The sequence below is a fragment of the Haliotis asinina genome, chromosome 4 (assembly GCF_037392515.1).
Source record: "Haliotis asinina isolate JCU_RB_2024 chromosome 4, JCU_Hal_asi_v2, whole genome shotgun sequence".
Taxonomy (NCBI): Eukaryota; Metazoa; Mollusca; class Gastropoda; order Lepetellida; family Haliotidae; genus Haliotis; species Haliotis asinina.
This window is the reverse complement of record NC_090283.1, coordinates 81,351,438-81,371,351: the sequence shown is the minus strand read 5'-3', so window position 1 is coordinate 81,371,351 and position 19,914 is coordinate 81,351,438. Positions and strand designations below refer to the sequence as shown.

At 40.9% G+C, this 19,914-nt stretch overlaps 1 protein-coding gene across 1 annotated transcript; it reads right to left on the bottom strand.

Annotated features, from left to right (window-relative positions):
• Positions 1–1,855: 1,855 nt before the first annotated feature.
• Positions 1,856–17,424, bottom strand: LOC137282766 (uncharacterized). Its single transcript, XM_067814554.1, has 12 exons — positions 17,336–17,424; positions 16,249–16,314; positions 9,280–9,381; positions 8,919–8,978; positions 8,085–8,186; positions 7,724–7,783; positions 6,890–6,991; positions 6,529–6,588; positions 5,696–5,797; positions 5,337–5,396; positions 4,521–4,622; positions 1,856–1,925 (listed from the first exon to the last, which is right to left on the bottom strand). Exons 2-12 carry the CDS (start codon positions 16,303–16,305, stop codon positions 1,896–1,898), a joined length of 837 nt encoding a protein of 278 aa, XP_067670655.1. The 5' UTR covers positions 16,306–16,314; positions 17,336–17,424; the 3' UTR covers positions 1,856–1,895.
• Positions 17,425–19,914: the final 2,490 nt, after the last annotated feature.

Genomic DNA, 19,914 nt, shown 5'->3' with positions numbered 1-19,914 from the left:
ATTATAGGACTAGTTTCTGTACTTGATATTCGATTTGCATATTCCATATACCATTGCTTTGAAATCGTAGCCCTAAACGTTTATGATAGTCATCTATCATTAAATCTGTTTTCGCTCTAGGTATTGCCTTTCAGTGAATAACGTAGTCACTGGTTTTAGGGGACTAAACGACACCTGCAATTCATTTCTTCATGCAGACAGATTAGCAAGATCACTGTTCAATATTCTTGGTGCATCGATGGGGTTACGTATGATTATGTAAAGGGAAGTATCATCAACAAATAAAAGTATGTTGCTTGATACCAATAAGTGATTCATTTATCTAAACAAGGAACATAAGAGGACCCAGTACGGAGTGTATTAATATGTAATGATATAAAGGAAATACGAATACTATTAGCAGTTTGGCTACATCACAAAAATGGCAGATCGTAGCGGGTGAACCGGTTCGCGAAAAGTGTACCGCAACATATCGTACTGTGAAGCTCGTATGGCAATATAACGTTAAGCGGTATTATCAGCCATGTCCACAAATTTATCATTAACGTACTTTAAAACGAACTTCTAAGCTACAACCAAATCGAGAAAGTGTTAACTTTAACAAATAAATAAATAAATAAATAAATAAATAAATAAATAAATAAATAAATAAATAAATAAATAAATAAATAAATAAATAAATAAATAAATAAATAAATAAATAAATAAATAAATAAATAAATAAATAAACATGAGATGTTACTAGAATGCACACGTAAAGCACGTTCTTCATCCAGTATATACCAGTCGTCGGCAGGATGATGTGCTGTGAACGAGCCTAGCACATTGAGGTATACTAGTATATTTCAAAATTGCACTTTCTGCATTATGAACTGATAAAAATCATGACATTATTACTAAACATTAACTTGACACGGCAAAACGTAGACTTTCGGAAAACGGGAAATCAGCTTCATTAATCATTTTGTGCACATTACCATGGCCACACACGATTTTAACTGTTTGTTTCCAAATCGTCTTCCAGAGGCATCATGCAATAACAACTACAAGACCCAGACTTTCTTAATCTATAAATATCTGTAGAGATAGACTGAAACCCAGGAACATTAATCATGTAAATTATTTTTTATTACCTAGATGTTTAATCCCATACTCCACATATTAGATTCTAAAACTGAATAAACTTATCCACTTTTCCACATCTCACAAATGGAAAGGGAGCAATATCGTCATATCGCAATGTCGCTGTATCGCCAAATCGCATTGTCGCTGTATCGCTGTATCGCTGTGTCGTTATATCGCAATGTCGCTGTATCGCTTTATCGCAATATCGCTGTGTCGCCATATCGTGTCTCTATATCGTAATGTCGCCTTTTCGCGTTATCGGAATATCACAATGTCTTCCAGTTTTATCGCCATTTCGTGTCGTGATATCGCCATTTCGTGTCTAGATATCGCAATGTCGTGTCGAGTTGTTGCAATTTCGTGTCTTGTTATCGCTATATCGCTTTTGGCTATATCGCCATATCGTTATATCGTGTCACACACACACACACACACACACACACACACACACCATTGCAAAGGTTTAGACTCTCTAGTGTAAATATAGTCACTAACTTCAGAAAACTGTTCTAAACTAAATTTTGCAAAATTAATCCATACAGTTTGATGGTATTGTTTATACATGAACTCTTACATTGTGCAACAAATTCGCAGCTGCTCACGTGCACGATATTTGCAGAATATGCTTTTCGGCACTTTCTTGAAACATAAGGACTGTATAACTTCTCCTTACCCCAAGTTAAGTAATAAAGTCGTGATTAATCGTCAACACAACGGAAAAATGTGGCAGTGCTTTCAGATTCGTTTATTTGTGGACTTTGCGGGAACACTCAGTCGGAAGCATCAGCAGATCTCTCTACCTGCAAACCATAAACACATCAGGTCATTGAAATATACGACGTCCATGTACTGTGTTGTAATGACTGTATAGAGTTGTAATGATTGTACAGTGTTGTAATGATTGTACTGTGTCGTAATCATTCCATTGTGTTGTAATGATTGTACTGTGTTGTAATGATTCCATTGTGTTGTAATGATTGTACTGTGTTGTAATGATTGTATAGAGTTGTAATGATTGTACAGTGTTGTAATGATTGTACTGTGTCGTAATCATTCCATTGTGTTGTAATGATTGTACTGTGTTGTAATGATTGCACTGTGTTGTAATGATTGTATTTGTAACACACACACACTGTTTGAATGTGCTACACCTACCGTCCTCGTGGCATAACGTAGACAACACCAGCTGACACTAGATATAGTTAATTATAACGTGGTAGACATAGCGTGACTGTTTCAAGTCTACCACAGTGCTTCCGTTGACAAGCAGCAGAAGGAAGCGCTATGTTATATTTAGACCAGGACCCGGTTGTATCAAACTTTAATAAAGCTCTAATCGTAAATTATACTGTCTACGATTAGTTAATCACTGATTGTCTTCAGTTGCACAAAAACCCTTAATAAATGAATCCCTTCATTACTCCATCATCAAGCTAATGAAGGTTTCGGGTATCATTAACTTATCATTAGTCGTATTAACATGGCAGACAACATAACGTTCTATCAACTACCTATCCGAAAACCTTTTTTTGCATTTTGAAACATGCAACATATGTCATATTTGGGATTTCACTTTCACTTTTCACGACATGGAGTGATGAAGACAAGATGCATTTTTAGGGCATGTTATAGGGCACGGCCAGGTACAGCCAGTCCATGCTAAAGTGAAAGCAACTGTACATTTTCCAGTACATTGTGCCTCAGTCTAAGAGAGAACTCATGAGATTCTTGGGTATGGCAGGCTATAATGGAAACTTTCTCGGATGTTGTATCAACATTTACCAACGTTTTGGGGGAAAAGGTAAAATTTCAATGGGATAGCAGTTGTCACACTGCATTTTGCAAATATATTTTGCATAAATTGCAAATAGATAAATAGATGCGAGTGATGTAGGTGTAGGTGCTGTCCTCATTCAGGGGGATTATTCAGGAATTGAACATCCAGTTTGTTATTTTTCAAAGAAATTATTCTAATATTGAGAAAGAGACATGAGGTCTTTTCTTAGCTCTACAGCATTTTGAAGTGTACCTAGGTACCGCTACTTTGCCAAAATGAAGTGTTTACTGATCACAATCCCGTCTTTTTCCTTCATAAAATGAAGTGTTTACTGATCACAATCCCGTCTTTTTTCTTCATAAAATGAAGAACAATAACCAAAGATTTATGGTGTGGAGTTTGACCTTGCAATCTTGTGATCAAAGACATTAAAGGCAAAGACAATGTTTGTGCTGATGCACTCTCCAGGCTGTAAATGTATTATGACCAGATGATGTTGTATGTATGTTTTTGCATTATATCATTGTAATTCTGCAAAATGTTTCTCATGTTCTTCATATGATTACATATCATGCTCTTATGCGACACTTTCTTTTCCTTAAGAGGGAGAGTGCTACGAGAGTGTATTTCTGTAAATTGTATTATTAATTAGGTAATAATTATCATTATGTCACAACGTTTAGTGTTTTGAATGCGTCACATTCCGTATCATAATGGTCGCGGGTACTTTTAGCATTTTGGCAGCAGGCTTTCAAGAAGTGATTTAGAGTTATCTCCACTTGAGCGTATGTCTATATTCCTTGTGCGTACTGCCGTGAGACTACTAGAAGATTCCACGTTGATGGCGATAGTCTAAGTGCTCGAACTTTCAGGAAGTGATGACTGAATGCATATATAAAGGCTAGCTGCCGTGTTGTCGATGCGGATACAGATTAACTGCAGTACATATCTGCCAGACTCTGTCAACGCTTGACCTACATAACCGCTGCCTAAACGTTCGCTGTGTTACATTCTGTATAACTGTTTCTCACTCTCCTACCAAGACCTCGGTCAGTTGACATTATATCTGTGACCCATTACTTTAGATTTGATTCAGCTGTATTGCACATGAAACCTTTATTGTGAATCTCTCTATTTTGCTTTCTATCTTCCCTTTGATTTTGCTGAATACAAATTATCAAACAATTATACAAGATACAACTTCTTAGTGTTGTATATTTTCCTGGTTCCAGGGCGATTTCTTAGACCTTTTCCACCGGCAATTTTAACCGTAACAGTATTATGTCAGAAACGGCCCCCTTTTCTTCCTGCACCATTTACTTACCAGAGCGACTCTATTCTGCTTTCTTAATCCTGACCATTCGTCCTTTACGTCGCGCCCCCTCCACTTACCCACTTTACCATCATGGTATTTCTATGTAGTGCATTTTTTGCAATGAAACACCATGCTTTATTTCATGTATAAAGAAATGTGCTGTCCAAACATCAAAGTCCAATATACAACACATGTCCCATTCTGATGCTAGACGACGATCAAAGTGCACACTTTGTAGACAGCAATAGGTTATAATACACTGTCAGCAATGAAAGACCATAACGCCTGTGGAAGAATACTTACATTATCCTGGCTGCCCGGTTCGACAATCGCATCGCTGTTGTTGAAGCCGACTGTGGCGTTACGTTTCCAAGCACGGTGATCCTCTGGCGTCAAGGAGGCAGTCTGTTATGAAAGTTAAATGAACCCTGAGCACGTGTGAAGACAAACACAAATCAGGAAAGTATTGGTGCTCTGTAAAAGGTTGAAACATTTGGGTGGTGTCATAGTTCTGGTTTAACTATGTGGGTGGTATTATAGTTTTTCTTTGAGCATCTGAGTGGCAGTAAATTTCTCCTTGAAACATCTAGGTGGTATTAAATTTCTCCTTGATTCATCTGGATGGTATCATATCACAAAAGGATCTCCTCTCCTTCACGTATCCTGTATTTCCCAACGTTACACGGCTTACTTTAATACATACACCCTCTGTTTTCCTAATCCAGACTAGTCCTCCTTTACGTCACGCAACCTCTACATACCTAGTTCAGACTAAACCTCACTCATTTCCTTCAACCATTCTCCAATTACCTACTTCCCATAAGGCCTTCTTTACCCCATGCACTTTCCAATTGCCTGCGTCTCACACGGCATCCTTTACCTCCCTCACATACGGCCTCTTTACCTTATCACACGCACCCTCTGCTTTCTTTATCCTGACCATTCGTCTTTACGTCGCGCACCCTCCACTTACCTACTTTAAACTAGGCGTCCTTTACCTCACGCACCCTCGAACCTACCCACGTCACAATGGACCTCCTTTCGTCACTCACCCTCTACGTACCCACGTCAGACTATGTCTCCTGTCGAAATACACTATCAAGAAAACAAACTACTAACCTCGTTTAGCATCGTGACATTGAAGTGGGATTCTTCCTCCGTTTCCAGACTGGAATCATTCTGAGACAGAAACATGATAGCAATTATTGGTATCAAATATTCATGGACACATTGCATCAATGTCTCAGAACGTTACATTTCCCATCATGGTATTTCTATGTAGTGCATTTTTTGCAAAGAATCATGATGTTTACGTTTCATGTATAAAGAAATGTGCTGTCCAAACATCAAAGTCCAATATACAACACATGTCCCATTCTGATGCTAGACGACGATCAAAGTGCACACTTTGTAGACAGCAATAGGTCATAATACACTGTCAGGAATGAAGACCATAACGCCTGTCGAAAAATACTTACATTATCCTGGCTGCCCGGTTCGACAATCGCATCGCTGTTGTTGAAGCCGACTGTGGCGTTACGTTTCCAAGCACGGTGATCCTCTGGTGTCAAGGAGGCAGTCTGTTATGAAAGTTAAATGAACCCTGAGCACGTGTGAGGACAAACACAAATCAGGAAAGTATTGCTGCTCTGTAAAAGGTTGAAACATTTGGGTGGTGTCATAGTTCTGGTTTAACTATGTGGGTGGTATTACAGTTTTCTTTAAGTATCTGAGTGGCAGTAAATCTCTCCTTGAAACATCTAGGTGGTATTAAATTTCTCCTTAAAACATCTGGATGGTATTATATCCCAAAAGGATCTCCTGTCCTTCACGTATCCTGTATTTCCCAACGTTACACGGCTTACTTTAATACATACACCCTCTGTTTTCCTAATCCAGACTAGTCGTCCTTTACGTCACGAAACCTCTACATACAGCTAGTTCAGACTAAACCTCATTTCCTTCACCCATTCTCCAATTACCTACTTCCCATAAGGCCTTCTTTATCCCATGCACATTCCAATTGCCTTCGTCTCACACGGCATCCTTTACCTCACGCACTCTCCACTTACCTACCTCACATACGGCATCTTTACCTTATCACACGCACCCTCTGCTTTCTTAATCCTGACCATTCGTCTTTACGTCGCGCACCCTCCACTTACCTACTTTAAACTAGGCGTCCTTTACCTCACGCACCCTCGAACCTACCCACGTCACAGTGGACCTCCTTTCGTCACTCACCCTCTACGTACCCACGTCAGACTATGTCTCCTGTCGAAATACACTATCAAGAAAACAAACTACTAACCTCGTTTAGCATCGTGACATTGAAGTGGGATTCTTCCTCCGTTTCCAGACTGGAATCATTCTGAGACACAAAACATGATAACAGTTATTGGTATCAAATATTCATGGACACATTGCATCAATGTCTCAGAACGTTACATTTCCCATCATGGTATTTCTATGTAGTGCATTTTTTGCAAAGAAACATGATGTTTACGTTTCATGTATAAAGAAATGTGCTGTCCAAACATCAAAGTCCAATATACAACACATGTCCCATTCTGATGCTAGACGACGATCAAAGTGCACACTTTGTAGACAGCAATAGGTTATAATACACTGTCAGCGATGAAAGACTATAACGCCCGTGGAAAAATACTTGCATTATCCTGGCTGCCCGGTTCGACAATCGCATCGCTGTTGTTGAAGCCGACTGTGGTGTTACGTTTCCAAGCACGGTGATCCTCTGGCGTCAAGGAGGCAGTCTGTTATGAAAGTTAAATGAACCCTGAGCACGTGTGAAGACAAACACAAATCAGGAAAGTATTGCTGCTCTGTTAAAGGTTGAAACATTTGGGTGGTGTCACAGTTCTGGTTTAACTATGTGGGTGGTATTATAGTTTTTCTTTAAGTATCTGAGTGGCAGTAAATCTCTCCTTGAAACATCTAGGTGGTATTAAATTTCTCCTTAAAACATCTGGATGGTATTATATCCCAAAAGGATCTCCTGTCCTTCACGTATCCTGTATTTCCCAACGTTACACGGCTTACTTTAATACATACACCCTCTGTTTTCCTAATCCAGACTAGTCGTCCTTTACGTCACGAAACCTCTACATACAGCTAGTTCAGACTAAACCTCATTTCCTTCACCCATTCTCCAATTACCTACTTCCCATAAGGCCTTCTTTATCCCATGCACATTCGAATTGCCTTCGTCTCACACGGCATCCTTTACCTCACGTACTCTCCACTTACCTACCTCACATACGGCATCTTTACCTTATCACACGCACCCTCTGCTTTCTTAATCCTGACCATTCGTCTTTACGTCGCGCACCCTCCACTTACCTACTTTAAACTAGGCGTCCTTTACCTCACGCACCCTCGAACCTACCCACGTCACAGTGGACCTCCTTTCGTCACTCACCCTCTACGTACCCACGTCAGACTATGTCTCCCGTCGAAATACACTATCAAGAAAACAAACTACTAACCTCGTTTAGCATCGTGACATTGAAGTGGGATTCTTCCTCCGTTTCCAGACTGGAATCATTCTGAGACACAAAACATGATAACAGTTATTGGTATCAAATATTCATGGACACATTGCATCAATGTCTCAGAACGTTACATTTCCCATCATGGTATTTCTATGTAGTGCATTTTTTGCAAAGAAACATGATGTTTACGTTTCATGTATAAAGAAATGTGCTGTCCAAACATCAAAGTCCAATATACAACACATGTCCCATTCTGATGCTAGACGGCGATCAAAGTGCACACTTTGTAGACAGCAATAGGTTATAATACACTGTCAGCGATGAAAGACTATAACGCCCGTGGAAAAATACTTGCATTATCCTGGCTGCCCGGTTCGACAATCGCATCGCTGTTGTTGAAGCCGACTGTGGCGTTACGTTTCCAAGCACGGTGATCCTCTGGCGTCAAGGAGGCAGTCTGTTATGAAAGTTAAATGAACCCTGAGCACGTGTGAAGACAAACACAAATCAGGAAAGTATTGGTGCTCTGTTAAAGGTTGAAACATTTGGGTGGTGTCACAGTTCTGGTTTAACTATGTGGGTGGTATTATAGTTTTTCTTTAAGCAACTGAGTGGCAGTAAATTTCTCCTTGAAACATCTAGGTGGTATTAAATTTCTCCTTGATACATCTGGGTGGTATCATATCACAAAAGGATCTCCTGTCCTTCACGTATCCTGTATTTCCCAACGTTACACGGCTTACTTTAATACATACACCCTCTGTTTTCCTATTCCAGACTAGTCCTCCTTTACGTCACGAAACCTCTACATACAGCTAGTTCAGACTAAACCTCATTTCCTTCACCCATTCTCCAATTACCTACTTCCCATAAGGCCTTCTTTATCCCATGCACATTCCAATTGCCTTCGTCTCACACGGCATCCTTTACCTCACGTACTCTCCACTTACCTACCTCACATACGGCATCTTTACCTTATCACACGCACCCTCTGCTTTCTTAATCCTGACTATTCGTCTTTACGTCGCGCACCCTCCACTTACCTACTTTAAACTAGACGTCCTTTACCTCACGCACCCTCGAACCTACCCACGTCACAGTGGACCTCCTTTCGTCACTCACCCTCTACGTACCCACGTCAGACTATGTCTCCTGTCGAAATACACTATCAAGAAAACAAACTACTAACCTCGTTTAGCATCGTGACATTGAAGTGGGATTCTTCCTCCGTTTCCAGACTGGAATCATTCTGAGACACAAAACATGATAACAGTTATTGGTATCAAATATTCATGGACACATTGCATCAATGTCTCAGAACGTTACATTTCCCATCATGGTATTTCTATGTAGTGCATTTTTTGCAAAGAAACATGATGTTTACGTTTCATGTATAAAGAAATGTGCTGTCCAAACATCAAAGTCCAATATACAACACATGTCCCATTCTGATGCTAGACGACGATCAAAGTGCACACTTTGTAGACAGCAATAGGTTATAATACACTGTCAGCAATGAAAGACTATAACGCCTGTGGAAGAATACTTACATTATCCTGGCTGCCCGGTTCGACAATCGCATCGCTGTTGTTGAAGCCGACTGTGGCGTTACGTTTCCAAGCACGGTGATCCTCTGGCGTCAAGGAGGCAGTCTGTTATGAAAGTTAAATGAACCCTGAGCACGTGTGAAGACAAACACAAATCAGGAAAGTATTGGTGCTCTGTAAAAGGTTGAAACATTTGGGTGGTGTCACAGTTCTGGTTTAACTATGTGGGTGGTATTATAGTTCTTCTTTAAGCATCTGAGTGGCAGTAAATTTCTCCTTGAAACATCTAGGTGGTATTAAATTTCTCCTTGAAACATCTAGGTGGTATTAAATTTCTCCTTGATACATCTGGATGGTATCATATCACAAAAGGATCTCCTGTCCTTCACGTATCCTGTGTTTCCCAACGTTACACGGCTTACTTTAATACATACACCCTCTGTTTTCCTATTCCAGACTAGTCTTCCTTTACGTCACGCAACCTCTACATACCTAGTTCAGATCAGGCCATTCAGATGCTGAAACCGGAACTGTGATGTCACTCAAATACATAAACTGGAAATGTGATTCCTCTTAGATTCCTCAACCCAAATTCAAGCATGACAAAGGCATAAACGCAGCAACTTACATGATGACTGAAATCTTTACATTCTGTGGGGAAAATGTGTTTCAAGGAAATAAAAAAAAGAATTATCATAAACAGAAACATCCATGGTTTTGACAAGAAATGTTCAACGTTGAAAACAGAAATGCAAGTGCCTAAATAAATATAGGAAATACAAGTGTACAACAAATCTAGAGAAATATATAACAGCAAAATCAAATTTTGCGGAGCATTGTAAACACAAAATGGCAGAATATGAACAAAAGATAGCTGAAAATATCAGCGAAGCGGTCAAAAGTAAAGATTGTAAAACGTTTTGGAATACTGTGAAATCGTCTTTGTCAGATACGAAAAAAGCCTATTATATGAATCCAAATGATTTATATGAATACTTCAAATGTCTTTTAAGGCGTGATAAATCTGAAGATATGAATGTGTTGATCAGCAAGTTAACGACTTTCTTTCAAATCACAAATGTGATGCTTGCTTTGAAAATAAATCAAATGCGGACCTATCGTACGAAATAACAAATCACGAAATCACAAAGGCTGTTGTACAACGCAAGAATAATAAAGCTCCAGGAGAAGATGGGAAGTCCAGAAACTCTCCGCACTGTGGCCACTCTCCCTAAACAGATGTAACAAAACTAAACATGCAGCCTCTATCAATATGTGCTAAGGATGAAGAAAATGAAACTTCAAAATTTAATCTGGGCGAACAGTGGATGGAATTAAACGAACTTTTTCAAAATCCCAAGCTGGTTTTCGTGAAAAGTACTCGACTGTACTGACAATATATTTACCCATCAAGCACTATCTACCAAATACTTATCAAAATCGAAGGGTCGTTTTTTACTGCACCTTTACAGACTTCAAAAACCCTTCGATTTTGTCAAGAAGAAATCTTTTGTACCTGTTATTGTTAAAGGCTGCCATGGAGAAGTATACAGTACCCCCTATAATATGTACGACTCTGTGAAAGTGTGTGAAAATGAATAATGAGATGACATCATTACTTCTGTTTGTTCTGTTGTGACCGTTTCCTATACTTTAAGAGGTTTACAGCGACAATTTGATTGTGTATCAACCTTCTATAAAAATGGGGACTGGAAGTAAATTTCCACAAAACAAACATAATTGTGTTTAGAAATGGTAGCATAATTTCGAAAACTGAATCCTGGACATTTAGAAAAAAAACTGTAAAATGTACAACATGTTATTAATATCTTGGAGATCTATTTTCATCATCTGCCTGAGCTCCGCCAAAGCTGGAAAAGCCGTCATTCCCATCTACAGTCTTTTCAAGCAATATCCATTGATATCATTCGAGTCTGCCTGTCACATACTAGTACTTGGCAGCAAAATTAAACCAATACTACTTGATGCGTCTGAGATATTGGGGAATCAAATACCAAGAAAGTATAGAAAAGATACAAGCTACATCCATCCATCCATCCATCCATCCATACATCCATACATCCATACATACATACATGATTGTCATAATGTGCGTGGATGTCATGCTGCACGAATATCAGGCACGATGGTTGTTTCTCACGTGCAAAACATGAGAACAGCACGTGGCTATAAAAGACCCAAATGAATCTCCCAATTTCATCCACGATCTTTGCAAGTACTGAACACGAAAATTGAACGTCTCATCGCTGCCGATCGAAATAAGGCATTTGGACGGGTTGGGGGAAGGGGTTTGGGGAGGGGAGGGTCGGGGGATCTCATGCACCCGCAGATCTGTACTTGTGCTTATCCATCGGCCAACGATACATCAAATTTTCCATCCTCACATCCTTAACTTTGTTGACCGTCATCGGCAGCTCTTCCAACAGGACAACATCAGGCCCCACACAACACGTGCTACCCTGGACTACCTGGTCAATAACAACATCAATACCCTTCCCTGGATCTCCAGACACCTGGACCAAACCCAGTCAACACCTTTGGGATCAGATCGATAGACGGGTAGGCCTACGTCGTGATCCACCACAGAATCTTCAGTAGCTGTTCCACATGCTGCAGGAGGAATGGAGAGGATTCCACAGCAAAACATCCAACGACTGATTCGATCTGTACCCAGAAGGTGTCGGGCAGTAGTACCAGCGGGAGGTGGTCATACGAGGTACTGACCTATACACAACCTTGTGGACAGCAGTCATGACTGTGATGACTATTATTCTCATACAATATTGCAATTCATTACTCCACAAAATCTCATTCATGTATCTTTGTTTTAGGCAGATCTAAGAAGGGGGCAACACCCGTTTGTAATTCGTCTCGGACGAATCCCTTACCCGGTCCATCTTACATGTAATACAAATTCGGTTCACCGTCTTTGATGTCCAGTTTCAGAATTATCGATGAACATATCCATAAGATATTGTACCCGTCCGTTGCCCACGTGACCTCAACTATAGTACAAGCTGGCAACTTTCACTCGACTGACGACTCGATGCAAGACGGTATACATATTGAGTTCATGGACGTCCACCCCGTTTCGTCTAAACTACCGTTTCTCAGCCAATCTCCACATGTCGATAAGGAGAGACAGAGACAAATCTTTAATAAGAAGGGGGTAATACTGTGTCGCCAGGGATGATCCCCCTACCCGGTCCATCTTGCAAGTAATATAAATTCGGTCCGCCATCTTCGATGTCCACTTGGTCGACGTCGACGACGTTTTCACAGACCATACGGGATCTGTGGCGTGGCGTGTATTCCCTCCTTCGGGCTGGTACAGATACCTCACTACAACACGGTCCAACAGTTTTTTCGCTTTACCAAGAAGCAATGGTGCAGCCAATTCAGTTCACATGGATTTCATTCGAAAAGCTTCTACGGGTCATTTATTGAGTAACTTCATTGTCGATTGCCGATTTTCAGGGTTGACCATCTCTCAGGCATAGTGATGTCCAAACAAACGCTGGGCTAAAATCCTGTTTAATCTTTCGATGACGGTTTGTCAAACATTCTTCTCACCTTTTCGTGTGTGGGAATCAGGAGGTCAGCTTGATAGGTACGACTAGATACAGCAATGTCAAACTTTCTTCTCACCTTGTCGTGTGTGGGAATCAGGAGGTCAGCTTGGTGGGTACGACTGGATACGGCAATGTCAAACTTTCCTCTCGGGATGTATGAAATACACTTGCCAGATGGCTTGTTTTTGAGCCAAGGTTTTGCAGTATCCTTAGAGACGCAAGCGGCTTTGATGAGTTTCGGGATGGCATCCACACCTCACCAGTATCCGTATGGGCTATAGCAAACTTTCGCCAAGCTATCATTAATTCAACAGCTTGTCTTGACGCATCAAGTTTCCTGTATTTGGGGGGTCTTGGGAACTCCCATCGCATCTAAGCAGACTGTTTGTACCTATAGCTATACATGTGGATACTCCATCTCGTTTGCAGTCCATCGTTTGGTATAAGGATCGAGTTATCATCCGTATTGCGATGTCATTTTCCTTGTTACAAATATATAATATATGTTCAATAAATAAATTACTCATGGTCGAAGGTGGCGGTGGTTATGATGCCATTCCGAAACGACGATGAGGGCAAGGACCGTCAACGATTATCACGACAACTTAGAATGAGATAAAACTATTCAAAGCCAGCGTATTTTCATCGATAGGAAGGTGATGCTGCGACTGAGAGTGGACCTGAAGATCAATGTCTTGAACAACCGCACGAGAAAACCACTGGTTCTGTTTAATATGGCCGGAAAACATTGTGTTCAATCCCTTTGTGTTACATTAAACCTGCAAAACCAAAACTTCCACCCAAGGCCGTCCATGATCTGGAAAACGTCAGGACCGTACAATATCACAAACGGAGACTATCTGAGAGACGTGCCCTAACGTGTCAAAGAAGTGTCGGACAGGTTCAGAAAAATATTGCAGACGTACTGGGAAATATCTGCCCGGGTTCGAATACCCCACTTGTGCGAACTGTGAGGGCCAGACAAGGCCTCTAAAATATGCAGAGAACTCGTGAACAAGTTGGGTACACTAAACGAAATCGACGAGCATATCGCTCGTGAGAAAACCAAACTGGAACAAGTGGAAGACGACGACATTAGACGTGACATCGAGGACAGTTGCGTGACATATAAGATTAGAGATGGACCCAGCTGGAAGCGGCTTCCTCGAACCAAGAAGTGTGTCGATCCCAGATCAGCCACGTGCACTAAACCATTGACCGACATCTGAACGAGGCCATCACTGACGGTTGGTGGTGCGACACCAAAACCATCAGGTGGTGGTGGCACCGACGCCAGAGGCTGGATAAATAAACATTTCAAATCGCTTGGGGAAGCCTTGACGAGATTGTCTGGCAAAGCAGCGGAAGACCTGCCCGGTATCTTGGGCAGCATTATGTCCTGGTTGCTGGGCTTCTTGTCAAAACGGTCACAAGGCTCGGCCAAAACATGTGGGTGGTCATCGTCGGCACGGACGGTCTGCTGTATTTTGGCGCTAAAGAATTGTTTAACCAAATGAGGCACACTCCGACGGCGATATCACTAGCACCGTTTTACGATCGACGTTGTCTGCATGTGCGGAGGCTAAAGGCACTGTTACTGTTGTGGGCTTACTTCCGGTGTTGGACATGGCCCCATGATCTCCACTTTGCCGCTACGCATGGGTGGTGGGACATGACTCACGTTGATATTGGGGTTGATGCCCAACTTTTGATCGGCGGTCGCGATGATTGGTTCGTTGTTGTAGCCAATCACTTTGGAAATCCTCAGTTGTATGTAGTTCAGTGCCTCAGTGCCACGTACAACACCACGCCAGTTTCGATCATTTAAAGTTCATACGATCATGTCACCATTCATCGCTTGACAGAGCCAAACGTAGTTTACCTGTTTTCACCAGTTCATTACTCATTTCTTATACAAATTTCCCAAACGCCCAAACCGTGGTTTGGACCTGGTAAACGCCAATCTGTTTTCGAATCGATTTCGAACACACCGCAAATGCCGTCGATCGTATGGATTGCTCGTCGCATCCAACGCCTTATCCTGCGGAAGTAGGGCGACAATTTCTTCTTGGATGCATCTTATCAGGTAATACACGTGAAAAACAAACACGGCATCGCTCACACTATCATTTACGTGTGTTGTTCAACATCACGCTGCAACCTGCCGTCGCACACCACACGGCAAACTGAGCTGATTCTGCCCGAACTGCATTGGGTTGTTAAACCAAGCGTTTACTCTCTCGGCGTTCGTGACGGAAAGCCCATACTTTTGAAAGACATCAATAAATAATGCATGAAATACGAGAAAATCCTCATTCACAAGGATCTATATTCGTGAAATCGGTACCCTCGGTTTAAAGGTTATGATGTCTTACTCCAGGCTGGTACTTGGGTGTAAGCATATTAAAATATTATAATGATAAATAATATACATTATTTCATAATGTAAGTGACGCATCAGCGAATCCGTTCTACCTAAGCTTGGATCCGTCTATAGTAGTGCAAACAAAGTCTGGAACCAGTTTTATGACAACCGTTTGTGCTTCTTAAGCTCGACTCCATCAAAACTAGCTACAGTAGCGCACGGGATGTCTGAAACCCGTCTTAAATCTGCTCAACGGTCAGTCTCTAGCGACTATTATTATGGCTTTTCAGCTCGAATAAGGTAAATAAAATGCAAACACGATGATCTTAGGTAATCTAGACTACGCTGATCCAATGTATTGATAGACGTTGAAAACCTGTACAGAAAATACAATCGGCTAATTTAAAATCAGTTACGTCAGCATGAAAGAACGTATAAGCTATGTATAGTTTGAATGAACACCAACCAACAGAGCATGACAGCCAGTGTAAATGGAGCCTGCTGGACTTCTGATCCAGAGTACCTGGCAAAACTGGTTTTTTTTCCTCAACTGGTAGGTTATGGATGTCTCGAGACAGACCTTTGCTATTTTACTGGAGACTACTGCAGAAATTAAGCCGAAATTTGCCTTTAAGGGCACGTGGTCCAGAACTGTCACTGTAATACACTGACAACACAACACTGTAGGAGTCTACACACAAAGGTGACTTCAAGGTTTTTACACCCGGCCACATTTAGGTGCGCTCCCTGCAACACCAATCAGACAATAACTACTGCCACAGTACAACAAGGTCTTCATCAGACAATAACTACTATCACAGTTCAACAGGGTCTTCATCAGACAATAACTACTGTCACAGTTCAACAGGGTCTTCATCAGACAATAACTACTGTCACAGTTCAACAAGGTCTTCATCAGACAATAACTACTATCACATTTCAACAGGGTCTTCATCGGACAATAAGTATTGGCACAGTTCAACAGGGTCTCTGTAAATACAAACAGGTACCTACCGACAGGAACGTCCCCCACGCCACAGACACAGCAAGCACCAGCCAGGCGCGCGTCATCGTCAACAACTGTGTACAAAATATCAGCGTATTTTAATGACGCACAAAGTTTGACAGATAAAGATTAGTAAACTTTCATGTTTTGGTATTAAATATTGGCTTTCCCGATAATGTTTAGTATGATACCCGCTTTGATAAACATGACCTCATTAAGATTAAGCTATCAACTTTTATCTGACTATTGTTCTCATACATTTTCCTCCACTTGGGGATACTTGAGACATAATATTACTGATCTATGCATTACTGTAGGTCGAAAGTACATATCCTTAAGCATTTGGATTTTGATTCCTGTTAGATACATTTGTCAGACAGACAAAGTTTAATAAATTCATTTGAAAAACATAAATTTCAGTATCCCTGATAACAGGCAGCATGGAACAAAGGGTGCAGCTCTACCCTGTGATTGATGTCCTTGAGGAGTGAAGTTCCTCCAAGTAATTTTCGTTTTACATCACTGAAACCTGCTAGTGTATACAATAACAATATACAGTTACACTGACAAAGATAACGTTCAGCACAAACTACTCCACTTTCCATGTGCTAACACGCCATGCTTGTGTGCGGCGCTACGGCGAGTTTGTTCACTGGACTGTCTAGCCCAGACTCGATTATTTAGAGACAATTGCCATATAGCTAGGTATTGCTGAGGCGGAGTGAGTGAGTGAGTGAGTGAGTGAGTGAGTGAGTGAGTGAGTGAGTGAGTGAGTGAGTGAGTGAGTGAGTGAGTGAGTGAGTGAGTGAGTGAGTGAGTGAGTGAGTGAGTGAGTGAGTGAGTGAGTGAGTGAGTGAGTGAGTGAGTGAGTGAGTGAGTGAGTGAGTGAGTGAGTGAGTGAGTGAGTGAGTGAGTGAGTGAGTGAGTGAGTTGTTCAAGGAAGTTGCAAGGAAGCCAGCGTGTAACCATTTTTCGAGAACAGCAGAGACATCACGGAATGAAGATAAACAGGTGAACCGTGTGGTTAGACCGTTCAGTATCTAACAGGTGGAGACACTTGAGAGGAAAAGTGACTGAACCAAACTGACGATTTACCTTACAATACAGCAAGAGAGGCACTGTTGGCAAATAAACACAGCACTATATGTCACAACGTCTACCGTTAACATCTGGCTTGTCCTGCTGTCACAGGTCCTAATATACAGGCGCTGGGGAACATGTGGCATGTTACAATACACAAATCAAAACAATGCAAACACATTACAACACACACATAGAATAATCATATGATGTAACATATCTTGACATCTCTGTGCCGTAGTCTCGACTTATTTACAACACAGATATCCACTAAGTACCTCTAAAAGCTTTCTTGTCACACTAATTGTGTTCAGCTTTTCGAATTCCGTCGTGGTATTTAGACAAGTCTGAGATAAATGTGATCTCAGATAAAACAGGTTTATTAAACATAAGATAGCATTTAAGCTTCCTATTTCTGGTCACAGTACTTGTGTCATTAATACAATACTCTGCAAAAAAGAATCACATTGATGCTAGTGAGATAGTGATCATGATAATGACAATTTTGCTTTCTCATCACATTTTCACTTAACATGTTATCGAGCCATGCTAGGTACATTCCCGTTGACTGGTGTAGTGCACGAATGCAAACGTATTACGCTTTTGTAGCCCCATGAAAGTAATAATAATACACGGTCTACGAAGAATTTCAGTCAACAAACCTGATCCTGCCCCCTTCTAAAGCCGATAGCTTTATTTATATCATTGAATTGTCTTTCCCTTTTGACAGCAAAGTCATTCAAGATAAATATGATGACCTCGCCTTAGGAATGTCTCGCTTGCATCCTGTCCTCCATCCTGACTGCGCCTAACTCTATGTGCACCATGCTACTTTCAATCTGTAAAACAATAATGTCAATAGTTTCAACATTTATCTCACAGGCGCTCAGGCAAAGGCAGTGTCAATAAACAGTATTTAAGCATGCGCTTGAACGGGACGGTAGAGCATATCACACATTTTTCTATTTTTACATAAACGCATGTAATTAATAATACATTTTCATTGAAAGAAAATGAAAAAAAATAGAAAAAGCAGGTTGTGACAGCTGTCATGTAGCAATGATCATTAGACGTCAAAGGTCAGTCAAGAAATTCTCGTTCTCTGCCAATACTGACAGAATCTATACGGCAAGAGTCGTCTCCATTGCTTCCGAAAACCTTTAATGCTGATCCTATTATTCTACAATTGTTCTACAAGTGCTGTGTTGAGTTTTAACATTAGCTGTTCAGAGCTGGTATGGTGCCCTATCAAGTCAGATCAGAAACAAACTTCAGATAATCGTCAAAGGTGGCAGCAAAATATCCGGACATCATTTGAAAATATGGGGTAAATCTACCACCAGGAAACTGTTGATTTAGCTGGAAATATGTTTATGACTCCTCTCTCTTCTTACAGAACTTGTTACCACCTTTTGCCCTCCAGCGGTAGGTAGCTTAGGCCTCTTTGTAAATCCAACTATTCAAAGCTCTCTTCCAACAAGCATACGAGTATCACATTTAAACTATAACGTTCGTCTTTGACATGTCAGCTGTTCTTCACATGCTGTCTTTCATGTGATTTTGTGTTGTGTTATCTTATCTTGTCTTATCTTAGCGACTTGTTATCGAGGTTTGTAGTGACCATAAATATTGTGAAAAACTATGCATGGTAACCCTGACTTTACGAAGAACACAGATAACAATATTGTGACGGATGAGTTGGGTCCATGCAGAGTCTGCGATTGAAATGGATAGACACAAATGGTTGTTTCAAAATACTCCCATGTTTTAGTGTTATATATTGGCTTTCCCAATAACGTTTAGTGTGATACCTGCTTTGATAAACATGACCTCATTAAAATTAAGCTATCAACTTTTAGCTGACTATTGTTCTCATACATTTTCCTCCATTTAGGGATATGTTAGACATAATATTTTAATCTATGCATTACTGTAAGTCGAAAGTACATATCCTGAAGCATTTGGTTTTCTGATTCCTGCTCGATACATTTGTTACTTGAACTAAATACAAATTCCTCCTCGTTTGTCTTTATGTGCAAACCAGTTGGCAAGAGAAACAATACCAACTTTAATTTTGAGGAAATATTCCATAATTTCATTTAATCAGCCATGAATATAAAATGTACAGGAGCCTTCATACAAGGCCGAGCGGGAGGTTACATGTCCATTATTCGATCACATGTTTACCCACCACGGGCAGAAGTACTGCTACGACGTGCTGACATTGTCAGACGCTTGATTACGTGCGGGGTTAAACTGGGACGAGTTGTGTGCTGACGGATGTGGTCATTTCTCATTAGTTATACGCCCATTAGTCCTACTCCAAGTCTCCATACCTCAAATGAGCGATTAATTAAAACCACAGGCATATGCCCCTTGCGCACACTGGACCCAAGATGTTACCTTCAGTCGGATAAACACCTATTCCGTTCACTGTTTGTTATTTGTATACATTACTTCATGGTGTTACGTGTATTTTTCAGTTATGGGAGTGGCGGGGTAGCCAAGAGGTTAAAGCGTTTGCTCGTCGCATCGAAGACCACGGTTCGATTCCTAACATGGGTACAACGTGTAAAGCCCATTTCTTGTATCCG

Bases quoted from the DNA above. Each gene is read 5' to 3' on its own strand.
- LOC137282766 (XM_067814554.1), bottom strand. From the start codon at position 16,305: ATGACGCGCGCCTGGCTGGTGCTTGCTGTGTCTGTGGCGTGGGGGACG. The intron at 7,784-8,084 runs GCAAGTATTTTT...TTTGTGTCTCAG, and splicing joins AACCGGGCAGCCAGGATAAT to AATGATTCCAGTCTGGAAAC. The intron at 1,926-4,520 runs GTAAGTATTCTT...TATGGTTTGCAG, and splicing joins AACCGGGCAGCCAGGATAAT to GTAGAGAGATCTGCTGATGC.